The sequence below is a fragment of the Tachypleus tridentatus genome, chromosome 6 (assembly GCF_004210375.1).
Source record: "Tachypleus tridentatus isolate NWPU-2018 chromosome 6, ASM421037v1, whole genome shotgun sequence".
Classification (NCBI taxonomy): Eukaryota; Metazoa; Arthropoda; class Merostomata; order Xiphosura; family Limulidae; genus Tachypleus; species Tachypleus tridentatus.
Genome location: NC_134830.1, coordinates 80,850,164 through 80,875,331, shown reverse-complemented (window position 1 = coordinate 80,875,331; position 25,168 = coordinate 80,850,164). Strand labels below are relative to the sequence as shown.

General features: G+C 34.4%; 1 protein-coding gene across 4 annotated transcripts in view; it reads left to right on the top strand.

The window, feature by feature from the left end:
• The first annotated feature begins 254 nt into the window (after positions 1-254).
• LOC143252903 (uncharacterized) overlaps positions 255-25,168 on the top strand; it is a 92,727-nt gene continuing 67,813 nt past the window's right edge. For 2 of the 4 annotated variants that reach the window (XM_076505732.1, XM_076505729.1), the window contains exons 1-3: positions 261-351; positions 12,578-12,615; positions 15,739-15,909. In XM_076505732.1, coding sequence (XP_076361847.1) covers positions 15,776-15,909 — 134 coding nt within the window. In that variant the 5' untranslated portion in view covers positions 261-351; positions 12,578-12,615; positions 15,739-15,775. Of the gene's footprint in view, positions 352-674; positions 694-12,577; positions 12,616-15,738; positions 15,910-25,168 lie in introns of those variants that run through there. The other 2 variants (XM_076505730.1, XM_076505731.1) reach the window with 2 other exon arrangements.

Genomic DNA, 25,168 nt, shown 5'->3' with positions numbered 1-25,168 from the left:
ATAGCCCTCGTGTAGCTTTACGCGTACTTCAGAAACAAACAAACCATTTAATTTTATTATTGTTATTAAAAACAAAAGTACACTCATATCTACATCCTAGATGTACACAAATGTGTTTTGATATTCAAAATGAACAATCTTATCATTATGCAAACATTTGTAATGTTTTGGAGAAACTAGTGTTTTCTAAAAAAGACGCGACTTAAATTTATTTATTTCACAAAATTATATTGTTATTATTATTTTCCCTGTTAGGGGAAGTGGTTACTTTATATTTTAAGCTTTCGTTAGGTATGACGTGATTGTTTTCACATTGCAAGTAATTTGAATAAATAAGCATTCAGTAGAAAGGTTAGTGTACTAAAGTAAGGTATAATTATATTGCATTGTAACTGCTAGTGAAATTAAAATTTTACGTTTCAGTATAATTTCTAAATGTCTAACGAAAAGAGATATGTGGTGTTTTATAATTCTGAGGTTTGAAATTTTATCTTTTAACGGTTAGGCTTATCAACAACAATTGGAAGTGCGTCAGGCTATGCCTGGCTTGTATTTGTTTCGAGGCTACTAAGCCTAACTGTTAGAAATTATAAATAAACATAATTTTAGACAGAAACTACGGCCAGTAAGGGACATTTCAACCACTAAAAACAAAAGAAGAATCCAGAGTGAAGTTACATATTTAGCCTTTCGGTAATTGTAAAAATTATGCATTGAGATTTACGTGATGATGCAACTTGAACTTTGAAAGATTCAAAAGTGCAATTATAATTTACAATTAACTGTTCAATTCTCCACACTTACGCTTTGTCTCTGAACAAGGAAAATATTTCATCGTCTGTTAAATTGCTAATCATAACCTAGTATTGAATCTTAAGTTAATTTCTGCATTTTACATTTTAAGGAAGGAAGTTGAGTTATTTTGGAAAGTTCATCAAAGAGTTACCAGTTGGAGGATATGTGGGTTAGAAAGGGATATGTATAAATCTTTATAATTGTGGGATTTTGAGTTACTTTATATGGTGTTTCATTATTTAACTGAACACTCTTTGCTGATTGGCTTTACACTATTAAATTAGGGATGACTAACATGTATTCCTCGTGAAGTTTTTTTTGTAAAATTTAAACCAACCAATTCCATTCCTTTGATAGTGACTTGTGAGTAAATGAGTGTAAGAATTTATTTAAATGAAATAGTGGTGCATCTACAGAGTCAGTTGAAATAAATTATAGTTGCCTAAATAGCATAACGTTTCAGAACAGGGTGGGACATGTTCCATCTCAGCTGTTTCATACTCTAAATTAAATTACAAGAAGCAAACTTAAAGTTCACTTATATCATTCATATACTTATTAAGCCTTTTCTTTAACTAATTTAAATTTACTTTCTATACAACAACTGAAGGGAATCAATTTCAAAGGCCAAACAGCCTGTTAGGAAAATATAACTAAGATGAAGATGACCCCAAGCCTCTTCTCATATGACAGTCCCATCCATCCCAGGAGCCATTCTACTAACCCATTCCTAAATCCTTTCCATCAATTTGATGTTTTTCCTAAGGTAAGGAGCCTGAAGGGTCATTCTATGTCAAATCGTCCAGATTTTGGAAAATTTTCCAGGTGACTCCCTCAAAATTCCTTGAAAAATTCACATGTGCTCATCTACCCATATAATGTAAAATTGTTAAAGATTAGATCAATATCTCTAATAGTTTCTGATTTACAGCCCTGTAAAATTTAATTAAGTTTTGTTTATTTTTGGCAAATTAATTTTTGGCCAACTTTGGCTGCTTAAAGCTGCCACAGTAATAGTGGTAGAAGGCTGAAATTTGCTACACTGACTGAATTAATCTCACAGAAGTCAAAAATGATCTCAAACCAAGTTTATCTCTCTTAGGATTTTCATAGTGAGGCTGTAAAATCACCTGAAAACCCAAAATAGTAAAAACCATTGGTTTATTTAATAACTGACTTAATATGATACAAAGCTGAATTTTGTTTTCAAGTTTCATATATCAGTTGATAAATCAGCAATTGTTGTAATTAAGTCTATTACATCTCCTGTAAAAAAATTTAGTTGCATGCAACTTTTTGACATAGCTAAAAATAGCTTTACTTTAGGCCACAGTTTGACCATGTTACCAGTTATTTAGCCTTTTCAGATTTTTACCATATATTCTTACATCTCTGAATATGATCTGCAAAAGAAATCGAGATGGTGTTCAACCTACTTTTTGAGTTGCATGCAACTAAATTTTTTTACAGGAGATCTAACAGACTGTTAATTATAACAATTGCTGATTTATCAACTGATATGTTATAGGAAGTTAGAAAATAAAATCAGCTTTGTATCATATTAAGTCTTAGAGATATGGCTTATTACATAAACCAATGTTTTTTATGATTTTGGGATTTCAGGTGATTTTACAGTCTCGCTATGCAAATTCTAAGAAAGATAAACTTGATTTGAGGCCATTTTTGAATTTGCTGAGAGTAATTCAGTCAGTGTAGCAAAGTTTAGCCTTCTACCACCATTACTCTTGCAGCTTTAAGCAGCCAAAGTTGCTTGAAAATTAATTCACCAAAAATAAAAAACACTTAACTAAATTTTACAGGGCTGTAAGTCAGAAACTATTAAAAATATTGATCTAATCTTTGGCAATTTTTCATTATTTGGGTAGATGACACGTGTGAATATTTTTAAGGCATTCTGTGGGGGTCACCTGCAGCCCTCTGGATGATTTGACATGGAATGACCCTGAAACTAAACACCAAATTCTAAATGTGTTTTGACCAGTTAACTGTACAAAGAAACCTCTTTGGAGTTTTGTTCATTATTGTTGTAGATACAACATAAAATCATATTTGTCCTACAACTAGCAACAACACATTGCTTGAATGGCTTCAGAGATTGATTAACTTTTACTCCAAGATTCCTTTATTTCACAACAGTATTGAGGTTATACCCATTCAAATTATAGTTATAGGTGAAAAGATTAAGCCATGAGGTACCCCACTTGTGACGCTAATCCAGTTCAACTGAAATATAATTGTAACAATTCTCTGCTTTACTTCATGCAGCTGCTCCTTTACATAATTTGTTACCTTATTACCCACACCTGTAAAGACACCTTTATGTGGATTCCTGTATGTAGTAAGGGGACCTTTCAGGGAAGGTTCTTTTCTTTCAGTTTACCTCATCTGGGATCTAAACATCCACCTATTTGTTTGCCGTGCATGGTGACTCTTGATGGGGAGGAGAGGATCCTGGTGGTTGAGGGGTCTAACCATAACACTTTGGTCTTGAATTCCTGTAGATGGGTGGCTTTTGGGTGGCCTCCCTAGGCTTAGTCAGCTGGTCCACTAGGGCTAGGGTCAACCAGGTATTAGTGTTGGATGTTCTCAGCAGGTGTTGTGGACATTGTATCTGATGCTGGTGTTTGGGTATGGTACTTACGAAACTTTAGCATTGCTGCAGTGTCCTTGTTTGGCACTTTAGTGTGTTCCCTCGTAGGGCTCCATGGTGGGTAGGGTCAGTAGGCACTGAAATGCAGCTTAATTGTTATTGATACCCCTCTTTCTAACACAATAAATTAAAATGAAAGAATTGAAAAAAACAGATCATTGGGAAACGATCTGCATGGACAACTCTGCTGTACAGTCAACATTACAGCCAGGTTCTACACCTCTATATCTGATTCTCCATTCCTTATCTAAGAAATCCTTGGGGCAGATGTCTCCATTTTTCGTTCATAAGTGATTAGAGGAACTTGCTGCCTCCCTGAAGTCAGTGAAGAAGTTACATTCTGCTGGAAACATTTTGATCAAAACATCTTCACCACAGCACACCAAACTCCTCTTGAAATCAAAAGCCATTGGAGGTATACCCATTGAGGTTACTTCCCATGCAACTTTGAATTCTTCCAGATGAATTATAGCTGAGAGCAATTTAAAGAACATTCCTGAGTCAGAAATCCTTGCTGGTTTCTCTAGCCAAGGGTTACTATGGTACACTGAATTTTCACCCATAAATATGGAATCATGGACCCTACCAGTGTTCTGATACTAACATTTACATCACCTCGTCCTTCTGCCACAGTCAAAGCAGGTTACCTGAACTGCAAGGTATGATCTTACATTTCTGACCCTCTCAGTGTCAGCAGTTTGGTCACTCAAAAACATCATGTTGTGGTTCTTTGGTATGTGCTCATTGTGGTGGTAAAGGCAATGACACAAGTGCAACCTGCAACTATACTGTGTTAAATGTAGTGGCTCACACCCCTCTTATTCTATTTCTTGCCCCAAGTGGGAAGAACAGAAAGAGGTGCAATGCTTAAAGACTGTTAATAATATCTATCACCCACTCAGAGGCTTGAAAAGTATTGTCCCCAACTCTATCTTCGACATGTGCAACTGCACTCCATTCCACTACCACTGTGGGAGTGCAGATAGATCTTTCAGTGCCTTCAACAGAGTCGTTTGCAAAACATTTTTAGAATCTTGTGCTTTCCATAATTAAAAAAAAGTTGATGCATCTGTGTCTACTTCCATTTCTGTCCCTACCACTCCTTTCAGTGACTGCACAGTTTCACTTCCTTCAGGTTTAAATGTTTCCTTGGGTCCATCTTCTTCTGCAGCCCTGAAAAGTAAATCAACCAATCATTCATGCCCTCAGTCATTGGAATCTTTGTCCACAGACAGAGATCTACCTACCCAACTCAGGGCAGGATCCATAAAAGTTGATAAATCTTCATCCAATAAAGAAAAAAATGTCACAAACAGAAGATCTCCCTGTAAAAATTCTCCTCGACATAAATAGCAATGGCCACTGATCCAGTCGAACTGTCAAGGTTTTTGTTCAAATTTAGATGACTTAAGTGGGGTGGCACTGGTCACTTGATACACCCTTGAGGCTGTAGCTATTTGTATTTCCTTTGGTCGTATCATCACTATTTGTTCTCTCTACCTGCTTCCTGAAGAGATCTATAACCAGTGAGGCCTCAATGCTCTCATTGAGCAGTAACCATCCCCCTTTTACTGCTGAGGGATTTTGATGGACATAATCCACTTTGAGATGGTGCTAGTATTGATGGGAGGGGTCATGCTATAGAGCATATGCTCTTGGACCACAACCTGTATCTTTTCAATACTGGTTCTTACACTTATTTTCATGCACCGAGCTAGTCTTTTACACTATAGATCTTTCTATCTGCTCCCCTTCACTTTTCACTTACTTTTCTTGGAGAGTTGATGGTAATCCATGGGGCAGTGATCATTATCTTATAATTTTTAGAGAGACTGACTGTGGTCAATGCCTTCCCACCCAGGTGCCTCAATAGAAGTTGGACCAGGCTAACTCTCTTATAACTTGATCCTGCCATCACGTGTAAGCCATCGATAGACGACTGTGTGGTAGCAGTGACTGACTGTATTGTCCAGTCAACTATTCAGTGTATTCCTAAAACCTTGACACTTTTTCCACAGTATCCTTGTCCTTGGTGGAATCCTGCCTGCCACATGACAAGAAAAGCTCAAAGATGGGCTTGGGATGACTTTCGTAAATATCCCACAATTTTAAACCTCATTGCATTTCAGCAGGCTCAAGCACATACTCAGGAGGTGAGATGTCAAAGCCAGAAGGATTCTTGGATGAAATACACCTCTAGTATTTTTCTACCACCAGTTCCAAAGTCATATGGGACAAAATTCGAAAGGTTAGTGGCCAGTGTCCTTCTACCCTCTTTCAGTTTTGTTCTCTGATAGCCATAAAGCTGCTAATACCCAGAGCATTGCCAATGCTCTTGGCAAAAGCTTTTCTCATGCATCTAGCACTTATGCTTCTTCCTCCACCTTCATAGCCATCAAGACTCGGGTAGAGCGATAACCTCTCCCCTTTTGAACTGACGATGACCGAAGAAAGTCGAAACATTGTTTCCTCCTTTACATAGAGTTTTCTCCACCCATACCAGCCATTTTTACATATATATGATTATATCTATGACTATAATTGCTTCTTTACACTGGTGGAACACAAACTGGCCCTTCATTGAGCGGATTTGATGATGTACACTATGAAATGCTGTGCCATCTATCTCCTGCTTCTCTTACTATTCTTTTGACTGTTTTTAACCAGATCTGGCAGAAAGAATGTTTTTCCTAATGCCTCGTGCCAGGCTATTTTACTCCCTTTTCCTAAACCTGGGAAGGATCCCAAAATTCATTTGAACTACTGTCCAATTGCTTTGACAAGCTGTCACTGCAAGATCTTAGAGAGGATAGTTAATGCTCATCTTGTTTGGTTCCTCTAGTTAAACAATCTCCTCTCACCAAGTCAGTGTTGGTTTTGAAGACAGTACTCAACCATGGACCACCTGATTTGACTTTTAACATCAATGAATGACAACATTTTGTTTCTGTACTTTTTTACTTTGAGAAAGCTTATGATACAATGTGGAGATATGGTATCTTGCAAGGCTTCCACTCTTATGGGTGGTTACATAGCAATTTACCAATTTTTATTTAAAATTTTTTCATGAATCGGCAATTCCAAATCTGTATGCATTTGACACTTTCCCATCACACTTTTATTTTAAAGATTAATGGTATCAGTGATCAACTACACCCTACAGTTGCAAATGGTCTCTTTGTCGACAACTTCCACATCTCGTGCCATTTGTCAAATATGTGGTATACTGAGTGGCAGCTACAGACTGTTGTCCTCAATCATTTACTGACATGGACCACAGCAAACGGTTTCAACCTTTCTCCCTCCAAAACTGTTTGCATGCACTTTTGCTGTCAATAGGGTATTCGCCCTAATCCTGATCTCTGTATTGGTGAAGCTGTGCTCCCATGGTCCCTGAGGCAGAGTTTTTTGGCCTTATATTTGACCATAAGCTGATCTTTATTCCACATATCAAGCAGCTATGTGTCAAGTGTTCAAAGGCTCTGAACATTCTCCGTGTCTTCTCTTACATCTCTTGTGGGGCAGAATCATGTTCCATGCTAAAAATCTATCTTGCCCTTATTCAATCAAAACTAGGCTATGGGTCCATGGTCTGTGGCTCTGCTAAAACTTTAGCCTTGAATATGTTGGATTTTGTTCACTATCAGGGGCTTCGGCTCTAAACAGTGGCCTTCTGCACTTTTCCAGTCCAGAGTTTGTACACGGAGTCCCATGAACTGCCTCTACACCTTCATTATTTGCAACCGTCTTTAATGTATGCTTCAAAACTTTGATCTTATTCACAGCATCCCATATGGGGTTGTCTTTTCCTTCCTCGGTGGGCCTTGCTTTTTCAGAACAGAGGATCTGCCATTGCTCCTTTAGGCCTTCATAACCAGATGCATTTGAATGAAATGGGTCTATCTTTGGATGATGTTGCAGTATCCACAGATCAGCTTATCCCACCATAACTAATTACCATCTGCAAATGTGACCTTTCTTTGAGTCATCTGAAGAAGACAGATACTCTGATTGAAGGTATTGCTTTCTATTTTCTGAACATCTTTCGAACCATTCTTCCATTCCAATTTTTACAGATGGTTCGAAATCAGATGACTCTGTGGGATGTACTATTTGGCATGATTTGGTTGTTGCACACAGAATCCCCTCTGCAGTTTCTGTGTTTGCTGCTTAATTGCACACCATTTCTCTTGCCCTGTGTCACATAGAAGCTGTGCAGTACACACACTGTACTATTTATATCAATTCACCTAGCTCTTTGTTATCCCTGGAATCACTTCATGTTAGTTCTCACCCTATTCTTGCTGATATTCAAAATTGACTGGCCCTTTTTTCTATAACACCTACTTCCATCCAGTTCTTCTGGATTCTAGGCTGTGTTGGTATTCATTGGAATGAGCTCGTTGACACAGCAGCTAAGTTTATCTGCTCTGGCACTATAAGTGCTGTGTCTGTTCTATACATGGACTATGGTCCTGTATTTAAGGCTTGGCTCTGTGCCAGTTGGCAGTCAACTTGGAGTGAACAATATGAAAACCAGCTTTTCCATATAAAACCCTTTATTGGACTTTGGACATCTTGTTTCCATAATAATTGGAAAGAGGAAGTTGTCTTCACTAGAGTACACATTGGTCACAGTTTTTTAGCTCATCCTTCTCTTTTATTTGGGAACTGATGCACCAGTGTGTTGTTTGTGTGACACTCAGGTTACAGTAAGCCATATTTTACTGTCTTGTCATTACGACTCTCAACAACACCATCATTTTATACGTTTTTCCTAAAGTTTACCTGTAATGTTGGCCAGTGTAATCGACAATGGTGACACTGTCCACCTCACAAATATTTTTAGATTTTTAAAGGCCATCGATCTTTTTAAGTTTTAAATTCATAAATTAGACCTTTTTTTACTCCTTTTTGAACTACAACCAGTTCGATGTGAAATTAGAAAATGGCTGTAATGTCAAATAACTCAAAACCAGGACTGGAAAGGCCAACTCCAGGTGACTAACACTGATGTTTGAACTTGCCTGCTAGTCATCCTGGCAAGTTTTAATTTTACAGTTTTACTTCAGAAAGTCTTTCACAACTTCTATTACTTTACTTTCTAAACATGGCCTTAACGTCACATAACACGAAACCAGGATTGGAAAGGCCAACTTCAGGTGACTAAAGCTGGTGTTTGTACGTACCTGTTAGTCATCTTGACAAGTTATGACCATTCAACTTATGCTACAGAGTGTCCTTTAAAACTAGTATTACTCTAATCTCTCTCTCACTGCTGTACACTAAATATAGAAATTGGATTTCATGCTGTTTGAGTTATAATTGAAAAATTCAACTTTGTCTTGTTTTACCTTGATTCCTTTTTATGAATTTTAATACTTTTACTTTACTTTTAATTTTTTATTGGATGTTTGGCGCAGATAGCCTAATTGTTTTGCACCTTAAATGCCAAACCCAGCCACCCAGCCACCCTAGAAATCCAAATGAATTTGGTTTCCTTGCTGTTATCAGGATGTAACTCACATTTTGCATGTAAAGCCACTCCTCTCTCTCTCACATTAGTACTCTATTCTTATTAAGTAGCCTGCAACCCTGTATTTCAAAGAAACTTCTGTCATCAAAATCATTGTGTTAAACAGCATGGATGTTGTAAGTAACAGCATCAGTTGGTGATGGCAGCTTTTGTAAGGGTTAACCATGTTTCAGTTATTTCCATCAAATTTCTCCATTTCTATCAATACTCTAAAGTCATGTTTTATTTTTTATACTTCAGACATTACAGTAGTAACACTTGAGCTTATCCTTATAACTACTGCTATACAAATTTTCTATGCTAAACATTTCTCTGCCTCTTAACTGCTATTTTGCATATAGTTTTTCCTGGCCCTCACCACTGTCTAGTCCTAGTTTAAAACGTCCCTTACAGCTGTGTCAATAACCTTGGCAAATAAGTCAGAGAGGTTATTGAATTTTAAAGTTCATCATAGTTGTAAATTTAAGTCATTGCTGTTACATTAATTAAAGAAGCATAATTAATTAAAAACAAACTAACATTATTTGTCTTTTTGAACATACAGTTACTCAAGTGAAAATTGAGGTTAATATTAGTAATATAAGTAATAGTTTTTATATACTGTAGATTGTAGTTTGCAGCACTTTTACATTTAATGTTTATCAGACTGTTGCAAGATATGTGCTCTTCGTGATGTAACGATATATACATGTATATATATAAATAAACACACACACGAGTGATTTCTTGTATAGTATGATAATTGTCATAGGTTTTCAACATGTATAGATTTTTTAATGAAAAGACATCACATAAGCCTTATTAGGTTTAGAGAGCATAAAAGTGATTGAATAATATCTCATTCATTAATTTGTTGAATATTAAGTTTACAACAAACTTATGATATTCCAACAACACAGATTTATAAAAGAACTGATAACTTTTTGAAAACAAAGTTTATTTATTTGATTTAAATTGATTTTTACAAAGAATATTGTTACACAGCCTGACCTGACAGTTTGTAGTTTATGGCCAGAAGAAAAGTTATTGAAGCTTTCTTTATCAAGTTTAATTGTTTAACAAGAAAATTTTGGAATTTTCAAGACATCAAAATTGATAGGAAAGCTTCAATAACTTCTGAGATTTTCAGAGCAGGTTACATGCTATTTAATAAGGTTGTAATTTTCCTGTGATTTGGTTAAGTATTTCCATTTTGAAAAGGAAGAAGTCAAGTGAGATCACTGACATCCCTCTAGTCTAGAATAATTCTTGGTTTGCTAACTTTTCTAATTGATAGTAAGGTTAAATCAAGTAAATTAACAGTAAATAAGTAATCATTGTTAGAAATAAAAGTAAATAATATTGTATTAATTCTTACCATAAATGAAATCTAACTTGTTGAATTAATTAAATAAAATTGTTAATAATTACAGTTCACTTAATTATCCAGTTCATACCATAAAAGTCATTGTTTGTGAAAGTTAATGATGTAAATAGTGCTTAGGTCACTGTTATATCTGTTTCAATCTGATAAGCCCAGTATTTGACAAGAGGCTTTGTTGACCTTTGGTGTAACAGATGTAGTATGGTTAACATACTGTATTTAACTTTCATTCATAAGTTTATAGGATTCTGCTATTTTTGATGATCTTTCATATTATCAGAACTTCTCTTGACTTGGAATGTTTATAAATATACCCTAAACTTCTGTTAGCTATTCTACTAGCAACAGATACTTTCTGTGAGGGCTTGAATGGCTTATTCATCATTGTGTCTAAATTTTTTTTTGAATCATGTTATTGAATGGGTTTTCATTTACATTAAGGATGTGATACAAATTATGATAACCCACATGCATTATTCCTCACACTTACTATAATTAAAGGTAATTTGCCAAGTATTTGTCAAATTTAATCAAATCATCTTTTAGTATATCAGTATCCTTAATACTGCCTGAAATATTAGAACTTAATGTTATCAACAGAGTATTTATTTACTAACTATATTCTTATGGATATCATTAAGTAAATAACATTAAAAGTCCCAAGCACTGACACCTAAGCACAACACAACCATTAGTAACAAAGGCCCAGTTTGACTAGACTCTGTAATTTTTTCTTTCCTTCACTCATCATTTCTGCAACTGAATAAGCTAGGGTTTAAGCTTTCATCAACCTATGACAACTAATCATAAGCCTATCTGAAATTTTACGTACATCAAATTCACACTTTTAGGGTACTTGCAATTCAAGATATCTAAAGGCTTCTGTAGTTAAATGCACTTGTTTTTCCAAGGAGACAGACTGACATATGATTGGTCTTTGTGTTAACCACATTTGCTAGACTTTTCTCACTGTGAAATAACAGAAATACTTCAGTACTACAGATTCTTAAACACACATGGAGAAGGTAATAGATGAATACGTTTTTGTAGAAATATTCATACCTCCCATTGGATGAGATAACACAGAATAACCTAGGATTGTGTTAGTAGTTCCTTGTATACATAAATAATTATACATGAATAATTGAACACTCAAGTTTTTATGGAAATGGATGGAAATGTTAAGCAATATTTCAGAAAACGTAGACGAAAACAGAAATTAAGGCTATTTTAAACCTTTTGCAGTGGGTCACAGGTCAAAGGTCGTGTTTGTTAATTGTTACTCAAAATTTTATTGAACTACTATTTTATGAGTTTATCTCAATAAGTTTGGAATTAAGTTGTAGCTTATAATTCAAAGTTTAATATTATATTTGAGTTAATCACTTATATTGAAAGTAAATATTAAAAGAACACATCTAAATATAGATTTTAGTGAATTGTGGTATGTTGAATGCAGTATATTTTAAAATTATATGCTTTGTGATGCCAAAATATTAATTTTGTAGTTTTGTATAAATTAAGATCTCAAATTACTAATATTTTCAAGCTAGAATATAAATTGAGAACCCTGTATATTTTTTATTTTGCTGATATATGGCTTATGTACTGAATCGAACACAGTAGTTTGTTTGCTTTTTACCATTTTTGGAAATGGTCCTTTGTATATACTTCAAAATATGACAAATAAATTACCAATCAACAGCTTAGAATCTGTGAAAAGACTACCACGTTCTTTTGATCCAATCTTTTGAGAAAGTATGTTGTATCTTTAGTCTGCTGAAAGTTTCATATTTTCTAAAATTTAAATACATCTTAGTTTCTAAGCTTAATAAATTTTAGTGGAATTCTGTGGTATCAGTGTATTTATTTATGATTTTTTTGGTTATTCAAGTGTGTGTGTAGACATATATATGACCTAAAAAAAATGTTTCATATCCTCCACATGAGAAATTTTAAGTGTTAGCAACCTATTTCCAGCAGCAACCAGATCAAGGGTCCTAGCGAGAAGAGATAATTGTTTGCTTCACTTCTTTATTCATTTTTCTACATTTTAAGAAAAATTAGTTTAATAATTTGTCTAAATAGTAATAATTTATGTACATAGTTATATTTCACTAGTTTTATATATATACTTACATATGTATATATCTATATACATTTTATATATGATGTATAATAATTGCAATATAACTATTTTATAAAATACTAGCCACCAAACCACAGCCAAGACAGGGAGACTAAATAAAGGTTAGTTTTATTGTACTGTATATGTAATATGAGTGCACATGCACTATGTCAATGCAAGTTATGTAATGTTAGCTAGGAATGACTGGAAGGTCAGTATAATGATCAATTTTGGTTAGTAATGTTTTGAGTGCTTGTTTGTCTATAATTTTGCTCAAAACTACATGAAGGATATCTGTCCCTAATTCAGCAGTGAGAGACTAGAGGAAAGGCAGTTAGTCATCACCACCCACCGCCAGTTCTTCAGCTAGACTTTTACTAACAAAATGTAAATGTATAGTGTTACGAGACTTAAGCTACTTAGAATTAACATTTTTATTTTTGTACTATAATGTGCAATCATTCTAGTATGAAAAAAGCTAAATTTATATTTATTTTTCTAATTTTTTTTGTGATGGTTATGATATTGGTCAAGTGACATACCCGACATAGGGTATAGAAAGTTACATTAAATATAAACTCTTACTGAAAATGAATGTTTGAAATGTATCTAGGAGGTTTTAAAGATTATGTAAATAATATCAGAGATTTTTGGAATCACTTTGCACTCAGGTTAGTAATGAAACAGACTATTTTCACAAATAAATCTTTGGTAAATATATTTCGTTAAAAATTCTGATTTTCTGTATACAAAACACTTGTAACCTTTACTAAAAGTCTGCCAAATTTTGTGAAGACACATACGCTGTACCAAAAGTAAGTGCAAATACGTAACCTGTGCAAATGTGTAGATGAACTTGTGTATATTGTACCGAGCCCATAGCAAAGGGTTAATTTTTAGTCTCTTTGATTTTATATGTATATATATATAGTAGTGGAAAGAAATTGTAATTTTTTTACAAGATTGTGCATTGTCAAAATTAGTGTGAGACAATTATGAATATTTTATGATGTAAGTTTACATATTTCAGTCATCCAAATGTACAAACACACACACACACACACTTGTATTAACAAACCAACTGTGATAAAACATATTACAGCAGGTTATCAACAAGCACTTAGAAGATATGCAAGTGTTCTTTATGAAAGAAAATTAGCTCTAAAGATAAGCCCACTAATTTAATTTACAAAAAATTGACTACAGAGCCTATTGGTTGTTTCAGTATTAAGTTGTGCCCCATGTGACCTTGTTAACTCCTTGACATTGCCCTCATGGTATAGCTTAAATGAGGGACTGAATGTTGGCAGGGGTGAGTTTATGATACCATTTGCAGAATAAGGCTTCCTGCAATTTCAAGATGCTTTATACTTTCTTTTTTTTGCTGTGTCACCCATTTCTTTTCAGCAGAGTTTGATAGGGTTTAGATTTGGGCTGTTGCCTGGTCAGCATATTACTTTGATCCTCTTTCTTTAAAGATAGCCTTTCACCTAAAGGAATAAAATAAAACCAAAGATGTGTTTTCAATACACATAGAGTGAAATTTTCTCATTATTTTACATTTACTGCATGCATATTGCCAACTTTTTTAGCCCTTTGGCATGAAGCAAGATAATTTTGAAATGTGCACTGGTTGGTTCTACTGAAGTTATTCAAAATATTGGCTTCAACAAGAACTCAAGTATCTTGATGTACTTGTCAGTATTGACAGTTGCTTTTTATAAAATGTAGGCATTCCATACTGTAGCCAAGGATGTATCCTCATATCACCTGGCCCTGAAGATGCTTCACAGTTACATTCAAACACTGAATGAAACTGTTCTCCACATCATTGCCTTACAGGCTGAACTTTATCTTAGATCACTGTACTCCACATCGCTTCAATCCAGTCAGCATGCCTTTTTGCTCAGATGAGTCTTATCTTGTTGGTTGAGAGGGGTTTCTTCCTTGGCCACATTACTGGGAGACCAGCTAAAAACATAGGCAAGATAAGATAGTATTTAAAGTATCAGTGACCCATGAAGTTTCTTGCTATACTTTCTTAAAATCTGCAGACAACATCTGATTATTTTGGAGGTTCGTGCATTTGAGAACAAAATTGTCAGTAGCTGTGGTATCCTTATTCCTACTCCTTTCCTTCTGCTGCTTCACCCACCCAATCTTTCTATGCCTCTGCTCCCAGTTGAATGGTTAAATGCAAATTTTCTAGCAATCTGCCTTGCATAATGCCCTCTGTGTTAAAAACAAACAAAACTGCTTTTTTTCCCATTGAGTTAAATTGCAACTTTTGGCATCACAAACACATTGTAGCAGATAGGCTTCTAAAGTGATTATCAGTAAGAACTTATATGTATAACCAAAACTAGTTGATGCAATATTCAGACAGCCTACAAAGCTGCTGAGATAATAACTAGAAATAATTGTATCGTCTGTGAAACACCTTTGCATCTAGAAACATGAATTCAAAATAGGTGATGACTTCAAAAAAAAGTGTGAAAAATTTATTTTGTGTGTATGTGTGTATTGGCTATTATAAAAGTATATCGTGCTTGAATTTTGAGAAATGTATGAATTTCACATGTGATGGTTATGAGGAAAATATGTACTGATCAGTGATTTTTTATTTCAGTGTATTAAAACTTAATACAAGAATTAAATAGAAGTTTTAAAAGTGATATTTTAAAAGAAAAAACTGATGAATTTCACACAAGAAAGTATCTGATCTAGATTTTTTTCTCTCTTTTGGCTTGGATTATTAAAGATTTAGCTCTAGATACTGATAATTTTATTATCAAGTTGTTTTTAAATAAATAGGCATACCTGATATGAATTAACTGAACATGTTTTAAATTTAATGGCAGTAAGAATAGGAACTGCAGTGGATCCTAGAAATTCTAAGCTATTTTTGTGCACTGAATGAATTGTAATATTGTGTATTTTTAGGATGGAAAATTTTGATCATTATATGTAATGAAGAATTGAATAATTACATTGGATTTATAAAAGTATTAAAATATTTAATTTCAGTTAATATGTACATATATACATGGTTGGGCAAAGTTAGTTTGTTGTTGGTACAAAAAATATGAAAATAGTTGAAAATACTTTAATCAATATTTGATTCAGAGTTATAGTTAGAGACGTAACTGCTTTTCAATTTATCAACTGTATTGTCATTTTCATCTCATCCTTATATAAATACTGAAGAAAAGATTGTTGAAATGATTTTATTTTTGTATATTCAGCTAAATTACTACTGTGATTCAACAAGGTCTGACAGAAATGAAAACTAGGCCCAAATCATCTGATGGAATCCATAGAAGAACTGTTTCTGCAGAAAAGAAAACTTCAAGAAAGGTGGCTTCAACAACAACACGCTTGATAAAGCAATCAAGAGGTGGTTTGAAAAGCAACAGGTGGGGTTTGCTTTTAATATAAAACTTGCATTAAAGATTGGTATGTCAAAAATACTTTTGCTGAGCAGTATACATAAGTGTAGTGTAATAATTTTATAATTGTTATTAGAATATTAACCATTGTGGTTGTTTTTAGGTATAAGAATAACTCTTCTGTGTATGTCATATGAAAGTTTGATATGATAAATATTTTTAGAATGATATGATTAAATGAGTATCATGTTAGCACTGATTTCTTTCCATTTTTAGGGGTTGCTAAATATCTAATATTTGAAAAGCCATGTATTGGAGCTTAACCTAGTGTGAGGCAGGAGTGGTTATGCTTTTGATCAAAATACTTTTAAAGTACACAGGCTTCTAAAGCTCATCAATAAGAATTATTTATTAACCTGTGCTAAATGTATTTATTAAAGTCAACTACTTCTATCACCAAATTCGATAGTTTCATTTATTATGGCCAATAGAGCTGGTAATTAATCATTGTAATCATTTACCTTTCAGCATCAATTATATTTATTAGTACCACATAAAATAATAAACCAATTGGGATTAGTTTTTTCAGTTATTACTGCTAATTATCCCAACTGTCCAAGTAATCAAAATACTACTATTATGATTTCCAGCAATTGGTCATTTTTACCTATGTGTGTGTGGGTTGTCCCTAATAATCCTATCTATTTCACCCTCTTACTTTTTCCACCTTCTTCTTACCTTTACAGCTCTGCTACAGTATTTGTTTAACATATCTCGCTTCTGAATAACTCTAGCAATCCCCAGAGGGATTTTTGTAGAATACACCTTCCCTTCTTACTCCTTATTAGCACTGTTGTCATTTTTGACCCTGTTCTTTCACATGTGATTTTGTTGCTGTTGGGATCTTATTGGAAGGACTCTGTTTTTTTTTTTCCCAAGTTCATACACCTTCCCATTATCTTTGTGACTTGCAGATTGTTCCTTTCCTCCATGTATTTGGCTTTCAAGATTTTCCAAAGTCTTTGATTTCATGTTTGGACTCTGCAATCAGGCATCTTCCCTTTACCTGGAGTCTTACCTCCATTATTTGTTGGAGGAACTGTTCAGCTGTGCATGTTGTGTCCACCTCATATGTTGATTTTCCACTATCTTTATTAGTGACTGTTTCTTCATCTGGGTACTGCCTTCTGACTGTTGGTATCCTGTAAACTTCAGTGTTGGTGTGACTTGGTAAGTTACATTTGCTATATATATTTCTTCCCTCCAGGAACATGTCCCAATTAGGATTCATATCCAGCTCAGTGGTGAGCATTGTCTGTTCATGTATGCTTACTGCATCTCAAATCTGCACTGTACAGTCACAATGTATACCATGGTTTATAATGCACACTGTTAAGATAGGGTGTTCCATGAGATTTCTAGTAGTTTTTTCCATTTTTCAAAATGGGTTTTCATGTTCTCTTGTTGCACTGTTGTGGTGGTGATGTTCCTTTAGATTCTCCACTGTATTTTATACCCTTTGTTCTTCTAGTGGAGTATGGGAGTCCTGAACACTTTCCAATTCTGAGCTGCTGGAGAAGTATACCGTGGAAAAGTCCTTCTGAATGTGTTCACTTCCATTCAGTAGAGAGTAGGTTGATGGTTTCTGCTTGCACAGATGGTGTGTGATTCTCCAATCTTTAGCTCTGTGTCTGTGTGCTAGGTCCTGGAGATCGATATTGCATCTAGCTTCTGTGCAGTTCTGTCCAAAGGATGAAGTTGCTTGTATTTTCAAGATGCAGTCAACTTTCCATCTTCTGTGTGGTCCAATTTAGGGAATAATAGTGTCCATACCTATGAATAAGTATTCTCCATGCAATGGGTTCAAGAGGTTGATGTTGTATTTAGCTTCTCTGCAGTTCATTGAGTGCTGATATTTTATAGATGTGGTACACTTCTGTGTTGGGACCCAGAAATTGCTGTTGTGCTCCAGCTTTTTGCATTCCTATCTGGAAGATGATGTTTCTTTAGTGTAGATCTGTCACAGTGTAATTCACCTCTTCAACTGGCATCCCTCATCCCACTATCACTTGAGTATCAGTTTCCACTGAGTAATTTTGGCCCAGTCAACATAAATTCTCACATATGTATTGGTTGCACTTACTTTTTCCTTACATAATTTGCCTTAGGATTTCCATTTCTATGCAGTTGGTCCTGGAGGGTCCAATTGCTATATCTTTCTAGAGGCAGTCCACTTCCATATGGTGGGACCTGGAGGATGGCTTAACACTGTGACTTCCGTTGGGTCCAATCTGGATCCTAATGTTGATCAGGGCAATGGTTTTTTCCCCTTGCGTTCCATCTTGGTGTTTTCACTGCCTGAGGCTGTTGTTGTGCAGTGGAATGCCAGACTGATTGACTTTGTATTGGTTATGACCTGCCACATTAGCACATCTGGATGTTACAGATGTTGGAATCCCAAATATATGGTTGGTTGTAGACTTGAGCATGTTTTTGATTTGTAAATTTGTTTGATTCCATTCTGTGTTATTAGAAGTGAATGTGATGTGGACCCTTCTCCAACCTCATGTAGGAGATTATATTTCTGACACTGCTTGGTTTTGGACTGGAGCTAATTGGCTGAATATGGTCTGTTGCATCTTAGTCACTTTACACCTTGGGTCACGCCCAAATTAGCTTTCTTCACATTCCTGTCTGAAGATTGTTCCTTTGTGGAATTAAGATTCTTGTATAAGGTGGTTCAGATTCTAACCCAGCCTTTTTTTTTTCTCTCCCATTTTGACTGTGCTCCTTTCACTTTTTGCCTGTGTATGCAACACCTATTTCTACACGTGGAACAGAAGTGGTGTTGTATCCCACATTTTATTTTTTCCAACATGATTGCACTTTGTAAGTATTTTTCAGACCTATTCAGTGTGGGATTTTAGCTATACACACATGTGGTGGTGGAGGGTTATTGCAGTTGAACAATGTTGATTATGGGCTACATGGCATTTTGAGGCTGGGGACACAAGAAAATATTTTTGCATATAGACAGCAGCACTGAATGAGCACAGCTATACACATAAGATGAAGTATATATTTGAAATCTGTTTTCTGTGTGGGAAAATAATAACTTGTGATTATTTCCGTTATTGAAGTCTCATGTTAAAGTGATTGGTTGGTTGAATATAATTTATTACTGAGCTTGACATTTAACAGAAGCAAATTCCATTTATCACCCAGCTCTAATTTTAATTTTGTGTAATTTCTAAAACCTAAATAATTATAAAATGTTATATTTTATTTGTTATTTTATTTACCCTGATACTGTATATGGCATTAGTAATTTAACTCACCTTGTAACTACCAGAAAAATTTCAAAATCTATTTTTTTTTCTCTCAAGAATGAATTCAGTTTGTAACATTAAATTACACTTTTTTATCCTAAGTAGCTTTAAAATTACAACAGTTTTATACCATCTGTTTATATCTAAATTTTATGGTTTTATTGCCCTCTGAACCATGCCAAATTAACATTCCCTTCATAAAATTTGTAAATCAATCAGTAAACATGGAACTTGTGTATTCCTGTTGAATTACATAATATGGTCTACTTGACAGTTGTTTGCAAGTGTACCTCATGAAAAGTTTTAATTATTTTACCTTATCTAATTTAAAAAGTTTCTGAATTTTACATTTTAATTTTATAATAACTAAAAGATACATATGAAAAACAAGAAATAAAGTATTTACACAACTCTTTTTTTTTATGTTGATTGTGAAGCATACTTTACCCTACCTTTTTATATTAATGGTACAGTTTTACTTAGTAATTGTTTATCTAATAAAATAATGCATCAAAGAACACAGAATAATAACATGCAGAAAGAAATGTCCCACATCTATCAGAATTTGTCTGGCTTTCTAACTACACAACAAAATCTGTTACAAATGTATTTAAGCTAGTCTATGAGTTTCCTGTGGGAATAAAATTTGAACTGGAAGTGAAATGGACAATCCTCTGTACAGAAGACAATGTATGTTTGTTGAAAATTAAAACCTCAGCTTTCTGTTGGTTATAAATTCTATAGCATTGAACACTTGAGAGAACTATTGGAATTTCTGAAAAAGATGACAAGTGGGCATGGTAAGTGGGGTCTGATTTTTTTATTTGATGACCTTGTAGCTAAATAAGATTGAAAGCTATGAAAATTATGCTTTGTCTGAGTAATTGCATTATAATGAATAACTTATGTTAAATTTCATACTTTATGGAGGGATGGTAAATGAATTAGAGAGGAGGAAATACTTAAAGAGCAGTTGTAAAATTCTCACGCTTGGAAATTTAGGATTAAAAAAATTATATTGCTTTATAAAATTAAGAATTTAAAACATATAATAGCTTATTAGCAACATTTTTATGCCAAGTTCATTTATGTACCATGATAAGAAGGTAGGTTACTTAAATTTTGAATGCAACTCACTAAAATCTCTTGACAAGTGCACAAATTGATGCCAGTTCTGAAAAAGTTAAACAAAAATTATCTGTTATTCTTACAACAGTATATATAAAAGAAGGCTGAAATGCCATTGAAAACAAACAAATTTGATCATGGGTAAGCACAACTTTGTTGTTCTTAATGTATATTTTTTTATTTGTTATTATAAAAGCAAGTAAAATGTAAAATTTAGAAAAGTGCCAAGATTAGAATAGTTAAGGAAAAATAATATTCATAAAATTCTTCATCAGGTATGCTTGTGAGAAATTCATGCATTATTTCATTTAATATAGTCAGATGAGCTGTGTATTTGCTGAGTGATTTAAGACTTGTGTGAAAGTGTTAGTAGTTAGACACAGTTCAAAGGGTAATAAAACAGTGAAGTTAGATATAAACAGATGTAAACTGCTATGAGCTTTAAGTTATTTAGGGTAAACAATTGTAGTTTAATGTTACAATCTGGTCATTCTAGAATGAAAATAAAGGCTAATTTAGATTTATTTCACATTTTTTTAATGGTGGTTACAAGGTTGGTCAAATTGACTGAATACATGAAGAATTAAGTTAGAGAAAAAAATATAAAGTTGTACTGGAAAATTTTGATACTTATTTAGGTGTGTTTTAGAGATTGCACAAATTAACTTGAAAAATCTTCAGCTAAAGAAAAGTGTTCATAATATTAATATGTAAATCATTTCACACTTGGAGCAGTCAACATATTCATGCTGTGTATTCATGGACAAATCTTTAGTAAAAAACCTGATTTGTTGTGAATAAGATGTTTGTAATGTTTACTGAAAGCTTGTCAGATTTCATGAAGATAGAACAAACATGTTAAAAGTTAATAGAAACTCTTTGTGGTTACAAGAGTGTGCACATTTCAATCAGTTGAGAGGAGCTGTGGCATTCTGCCTGTGTAGAGACAATACTTTTCTCTTGCCATAGGTCTAATCTTTTATTCTAGATGTTGGCAATCTGGACAGTATTTTTCTTTCTGTTTTGCTGTTTGCTTTGCTGGCTGGGAACTCTTTCTCTTACTGCTGTCTGAATGTTGTTTCCTGGGTGACTGATTGTGGTTAGAGCTGGACCAGCCAAGGAGAGTAGGCTGGAAAATTCCTCCTATTGCAGACTGGATGTTACATCCCCATGTCATTTGGTTTTGAACTGGAATTGATCTTCCACCTTGCATTTCCAACTTCTGATGTCATCGAGATGTAGATTCCCAGGGTTTCTTGCTCCAATTTGTGCTGGATTTGCGTACACAATGATTTTCTCAGAATTGAGACTCTTCTTCCTTTCTGGTTCCTAGACCTGAGATGAATGTACTCCATCATGGACAGGCCAAGTTCTTTCCAGTACCACTGATCTAGAAGAAATTGACCTCTTGTTTACAATCCAATGCACATTTATCTTTTTTAGGGATTTAGAATCATTACTTTGTTCTGCCAATTGATTGGAACACCACACCTGTTGACTTCATATGGGCAAAAAGTATACCTGGTACAGATGTGTTATGGTCTTTCATGTGCATGTTTCTTCTTCATGGGTGCTCTTGGTATACCTTTGAAGGGTACACATTTAGGTAGTTTTACACTGGTCTCTCCAATTGCTCAGTGTGGGATTCTAACTTACATTTTGATTCATCAACATTGTTACAAAAATTGTTTACTGAACTTCTTGCAATGCCAAAAAGATGAGTACAGTTGCAAGTAATAACTTTCTTTTTTTTATACATAATTTTTATGTATTATTTTAAAAGTAACTAAAAAATATAAAAATAGAAACTTATTAGGTAAGTAAGAAAATTGCTTGTGATACTGTGCCGTAGGACATACACGTCTCAAAACAGGACTATAATTCAAACATGGTATGCTTGTAACTTGGTTGCACAAAGCTGTCTGTTCTCTGACCATGATAAATAGCTGTCAGCTTATTCTCAGAGAGTCTTAAATATAACTATAAACTAATAAAACTAAATGAACCCAAGTTTGAAAAGTGCTAGTTTTGGTTGTAATAATTTATTTTTGTTATAACTGTTTTGTTAAAATATGCAGTCATTCAAGAAAGAAAAAAAGGGGTCATTTAGATGATGTGTGTTTCTTGTGTTTGTTTGTTTTTTACTTTTCATTTAACCCTGCATTGCTGACTTTTGCAACAGTAAGTGTTAGTTTAGAGGAAGTAACAGATACAGTATAGACTTTTACTGAAAAAAGCTTTTGATGTTCATTTAGGAGGAAAACTGTAAAATGAAAATAAAGTATTTTAAGTCTTATCTTGAGAATCACCTGCCACTTGGACTAGTGAGAATGAATGACTTTGTGATTTCATGTATTCATAGACATCTTTAGTGAAAATATTTGATTAAAAATAATTTTTTATGGGCAAAAGATGTGTAAAATTTACTAAAAGTTTGCTCATTTAATGAAAATACCCTTAGGACATTAAATTATAATATTGATACTTTTATGTTTATGTAGTGGTTACAAGGTTGGTCAAAATGAGTGATTTCATCTCAGCAGAGTTAATAATATTTACGTTGAGACAATGTGGGCCAAGCCATAGTTATAAGTGTTTCATCATATTAATTTTCTCTTTGTGTATAATTTTAATACATTTTTGGGATCAGTAAATTCCTGGAAGATGAATTTATGTCCAACAGTTTCTATTCTCTCGTTTCCATGTCTCATCCTTTACTTACATCATTCTTGCCCTCATTCTCATTTTTCTCGGTGGCATACAAGAATGTCAGTAGCTGTATAGGTGACTACACAATGGTGTCAAGTCCTGTGATCACCCGGTTACACTGCTTTGTCAGTATTGTGGATACTTTCAATACCAATTTGTGGATTCTGCAAGTTTTATAAGAAGGTCTCTCTCTTCAGTTCCAGTTGCTGTGTTTCTTGTCTCTAGTTCCTTCTCTTCTCCAAGGAATTCTGTCTCAAATGGATGTGTGTCCAAAGTAGTGAGAGACCTTTTTCTCTATGTGTTTCCCATTTAGCTGGGTTTTTATTCTTCACATTTTGTTTTCACAAAATAAACTATGGATTGAAGACCTGTCATTGACCTGTTCTGTCTAAATTTGTTTTTGGATCTTCCTCATTTCATCATGGAGAAATTTCTGTTCCTTCAATATGTTTCATTCCAAGTTTTTGGATGACCTGGTTCAGTGCAGTGGATGCATACCTTCATCTTTCCTTCTCTCCATCCTCATGGTAACTGTTGGTGTATGCATGAGGGGCATTTTCCTGTTCCTGACTTTTTCATTTGGGTTAGCCTTGGCCCCTTATATGTTTGGTGAGTAGTCAAGACATTTACTTGACCTTTTTATTTTTTGGGATTCCAGTCTCATTATATTGAGGACTGAATTCCTCTGGCTTCTTCTGATCACATGTATTTGTTCTTGAAAGAGGCAGCTCATGTAGTTGGTTAATCCAAGTGCGGAAGTCCATGATTTTGTCTGCACAATATCTAGTTCGTTTGGGAGTTTCTTTCAATTCCCATCTCAGCTGTGCCTAGCTTTCTCCACTGTGTAATTGGAGTATGAAGCAGTTGGTCATAAAATCATTATCTATGCATTCTCCTCAAGTTTGAGAAGTTCAGTCTCTTTTGGGCTTTATGGGTAGATGTCCTATGCTCAGGAATGCAGGGGCCTTCACATTTATGCTTTCCATATATACATAAACTTCCCAAAGTAATCTCCCTCATCCACATCACTCAGTGTTAAGTTCTTTTGGTGGCTTTGTTTTGATGGCATTGACCTTTGTCCCCTTTCCTGAGTCCTCTATAACTGTAATCAATTCTGCCTTTCCTTTTCTCATTCATCAACTTCATTTGGACATCTTCCATATTGCCATTTCCATTTTTTGGTTTCATATGATTTTTATCAGGTTTTTTTCACAAGAGCACAGGGCATGCCACTGCACATTGCTTTTTTCTTTATGGTCCAACCTTTTATCATTGGTCTCTCTGACATGGTTTCTGCTCCTCCCATTCTTTATAAGTTCATCTTTCCCATTTCTTCACTTGGCTGTTTGATTAGGATATTTCAATTTTAACAATTTTTGATTATAGAGCAGCCTTGTTTAACACATTTTGTTTCATCAGGTCTTATCCTATCATGTTTTTTGTTCTCACTGTTGATTGGGATTTAAATGTTGCCCATTTTACCTTTTTCCAACCTCCCTTTGGACTTTGGCTTCATGTTCCCTGTATCATTTTCTCCCAAAGACATAGCTTTATCCAGTATCCTTTATAACAGTACATACATTTTCTTATAACCAGACCATTCTTTCCTTCCCGAGATCTCAACTGCCTGTGAAGGTGATTCTGTTTTCTCACTCATCTCTACTCCTTTCATTTTGTATATTTATTCCAAATCGGATGTGCAACATGCTTCCTGTGTCCTTTATGAGTTCATATGACTGCCTTTAGTGGTTCTTGCTCCCATTTGTTTATTTCCTGGAACCCTTTTCTATAACATGACCTTTCTGCTATCATGTTTATGGTAAGATTGATCAGCTTATTAGGTTACTCTTCCATCTTCTCAGAAGGATGTCATCTTTATTGTGTCCCATCAGATTTGGCAAATTCCCATGTTTCTAGTGGCTCCTTTTCATTGTTATTTAGTGTACTAATCTCCATACCTTTGTCATTAATTACCTACACCATCTGGCTGTGTCCTTCCCTGTAGATATCATCTACTTTCTGTGGCGATTCTAATATGCACCAGATCAACTCTAATATGTGTGTCCTTCTCTGTTGTATTTTCTTTCAGGCACCTTTTTATTTTTTGATATATATTTGGA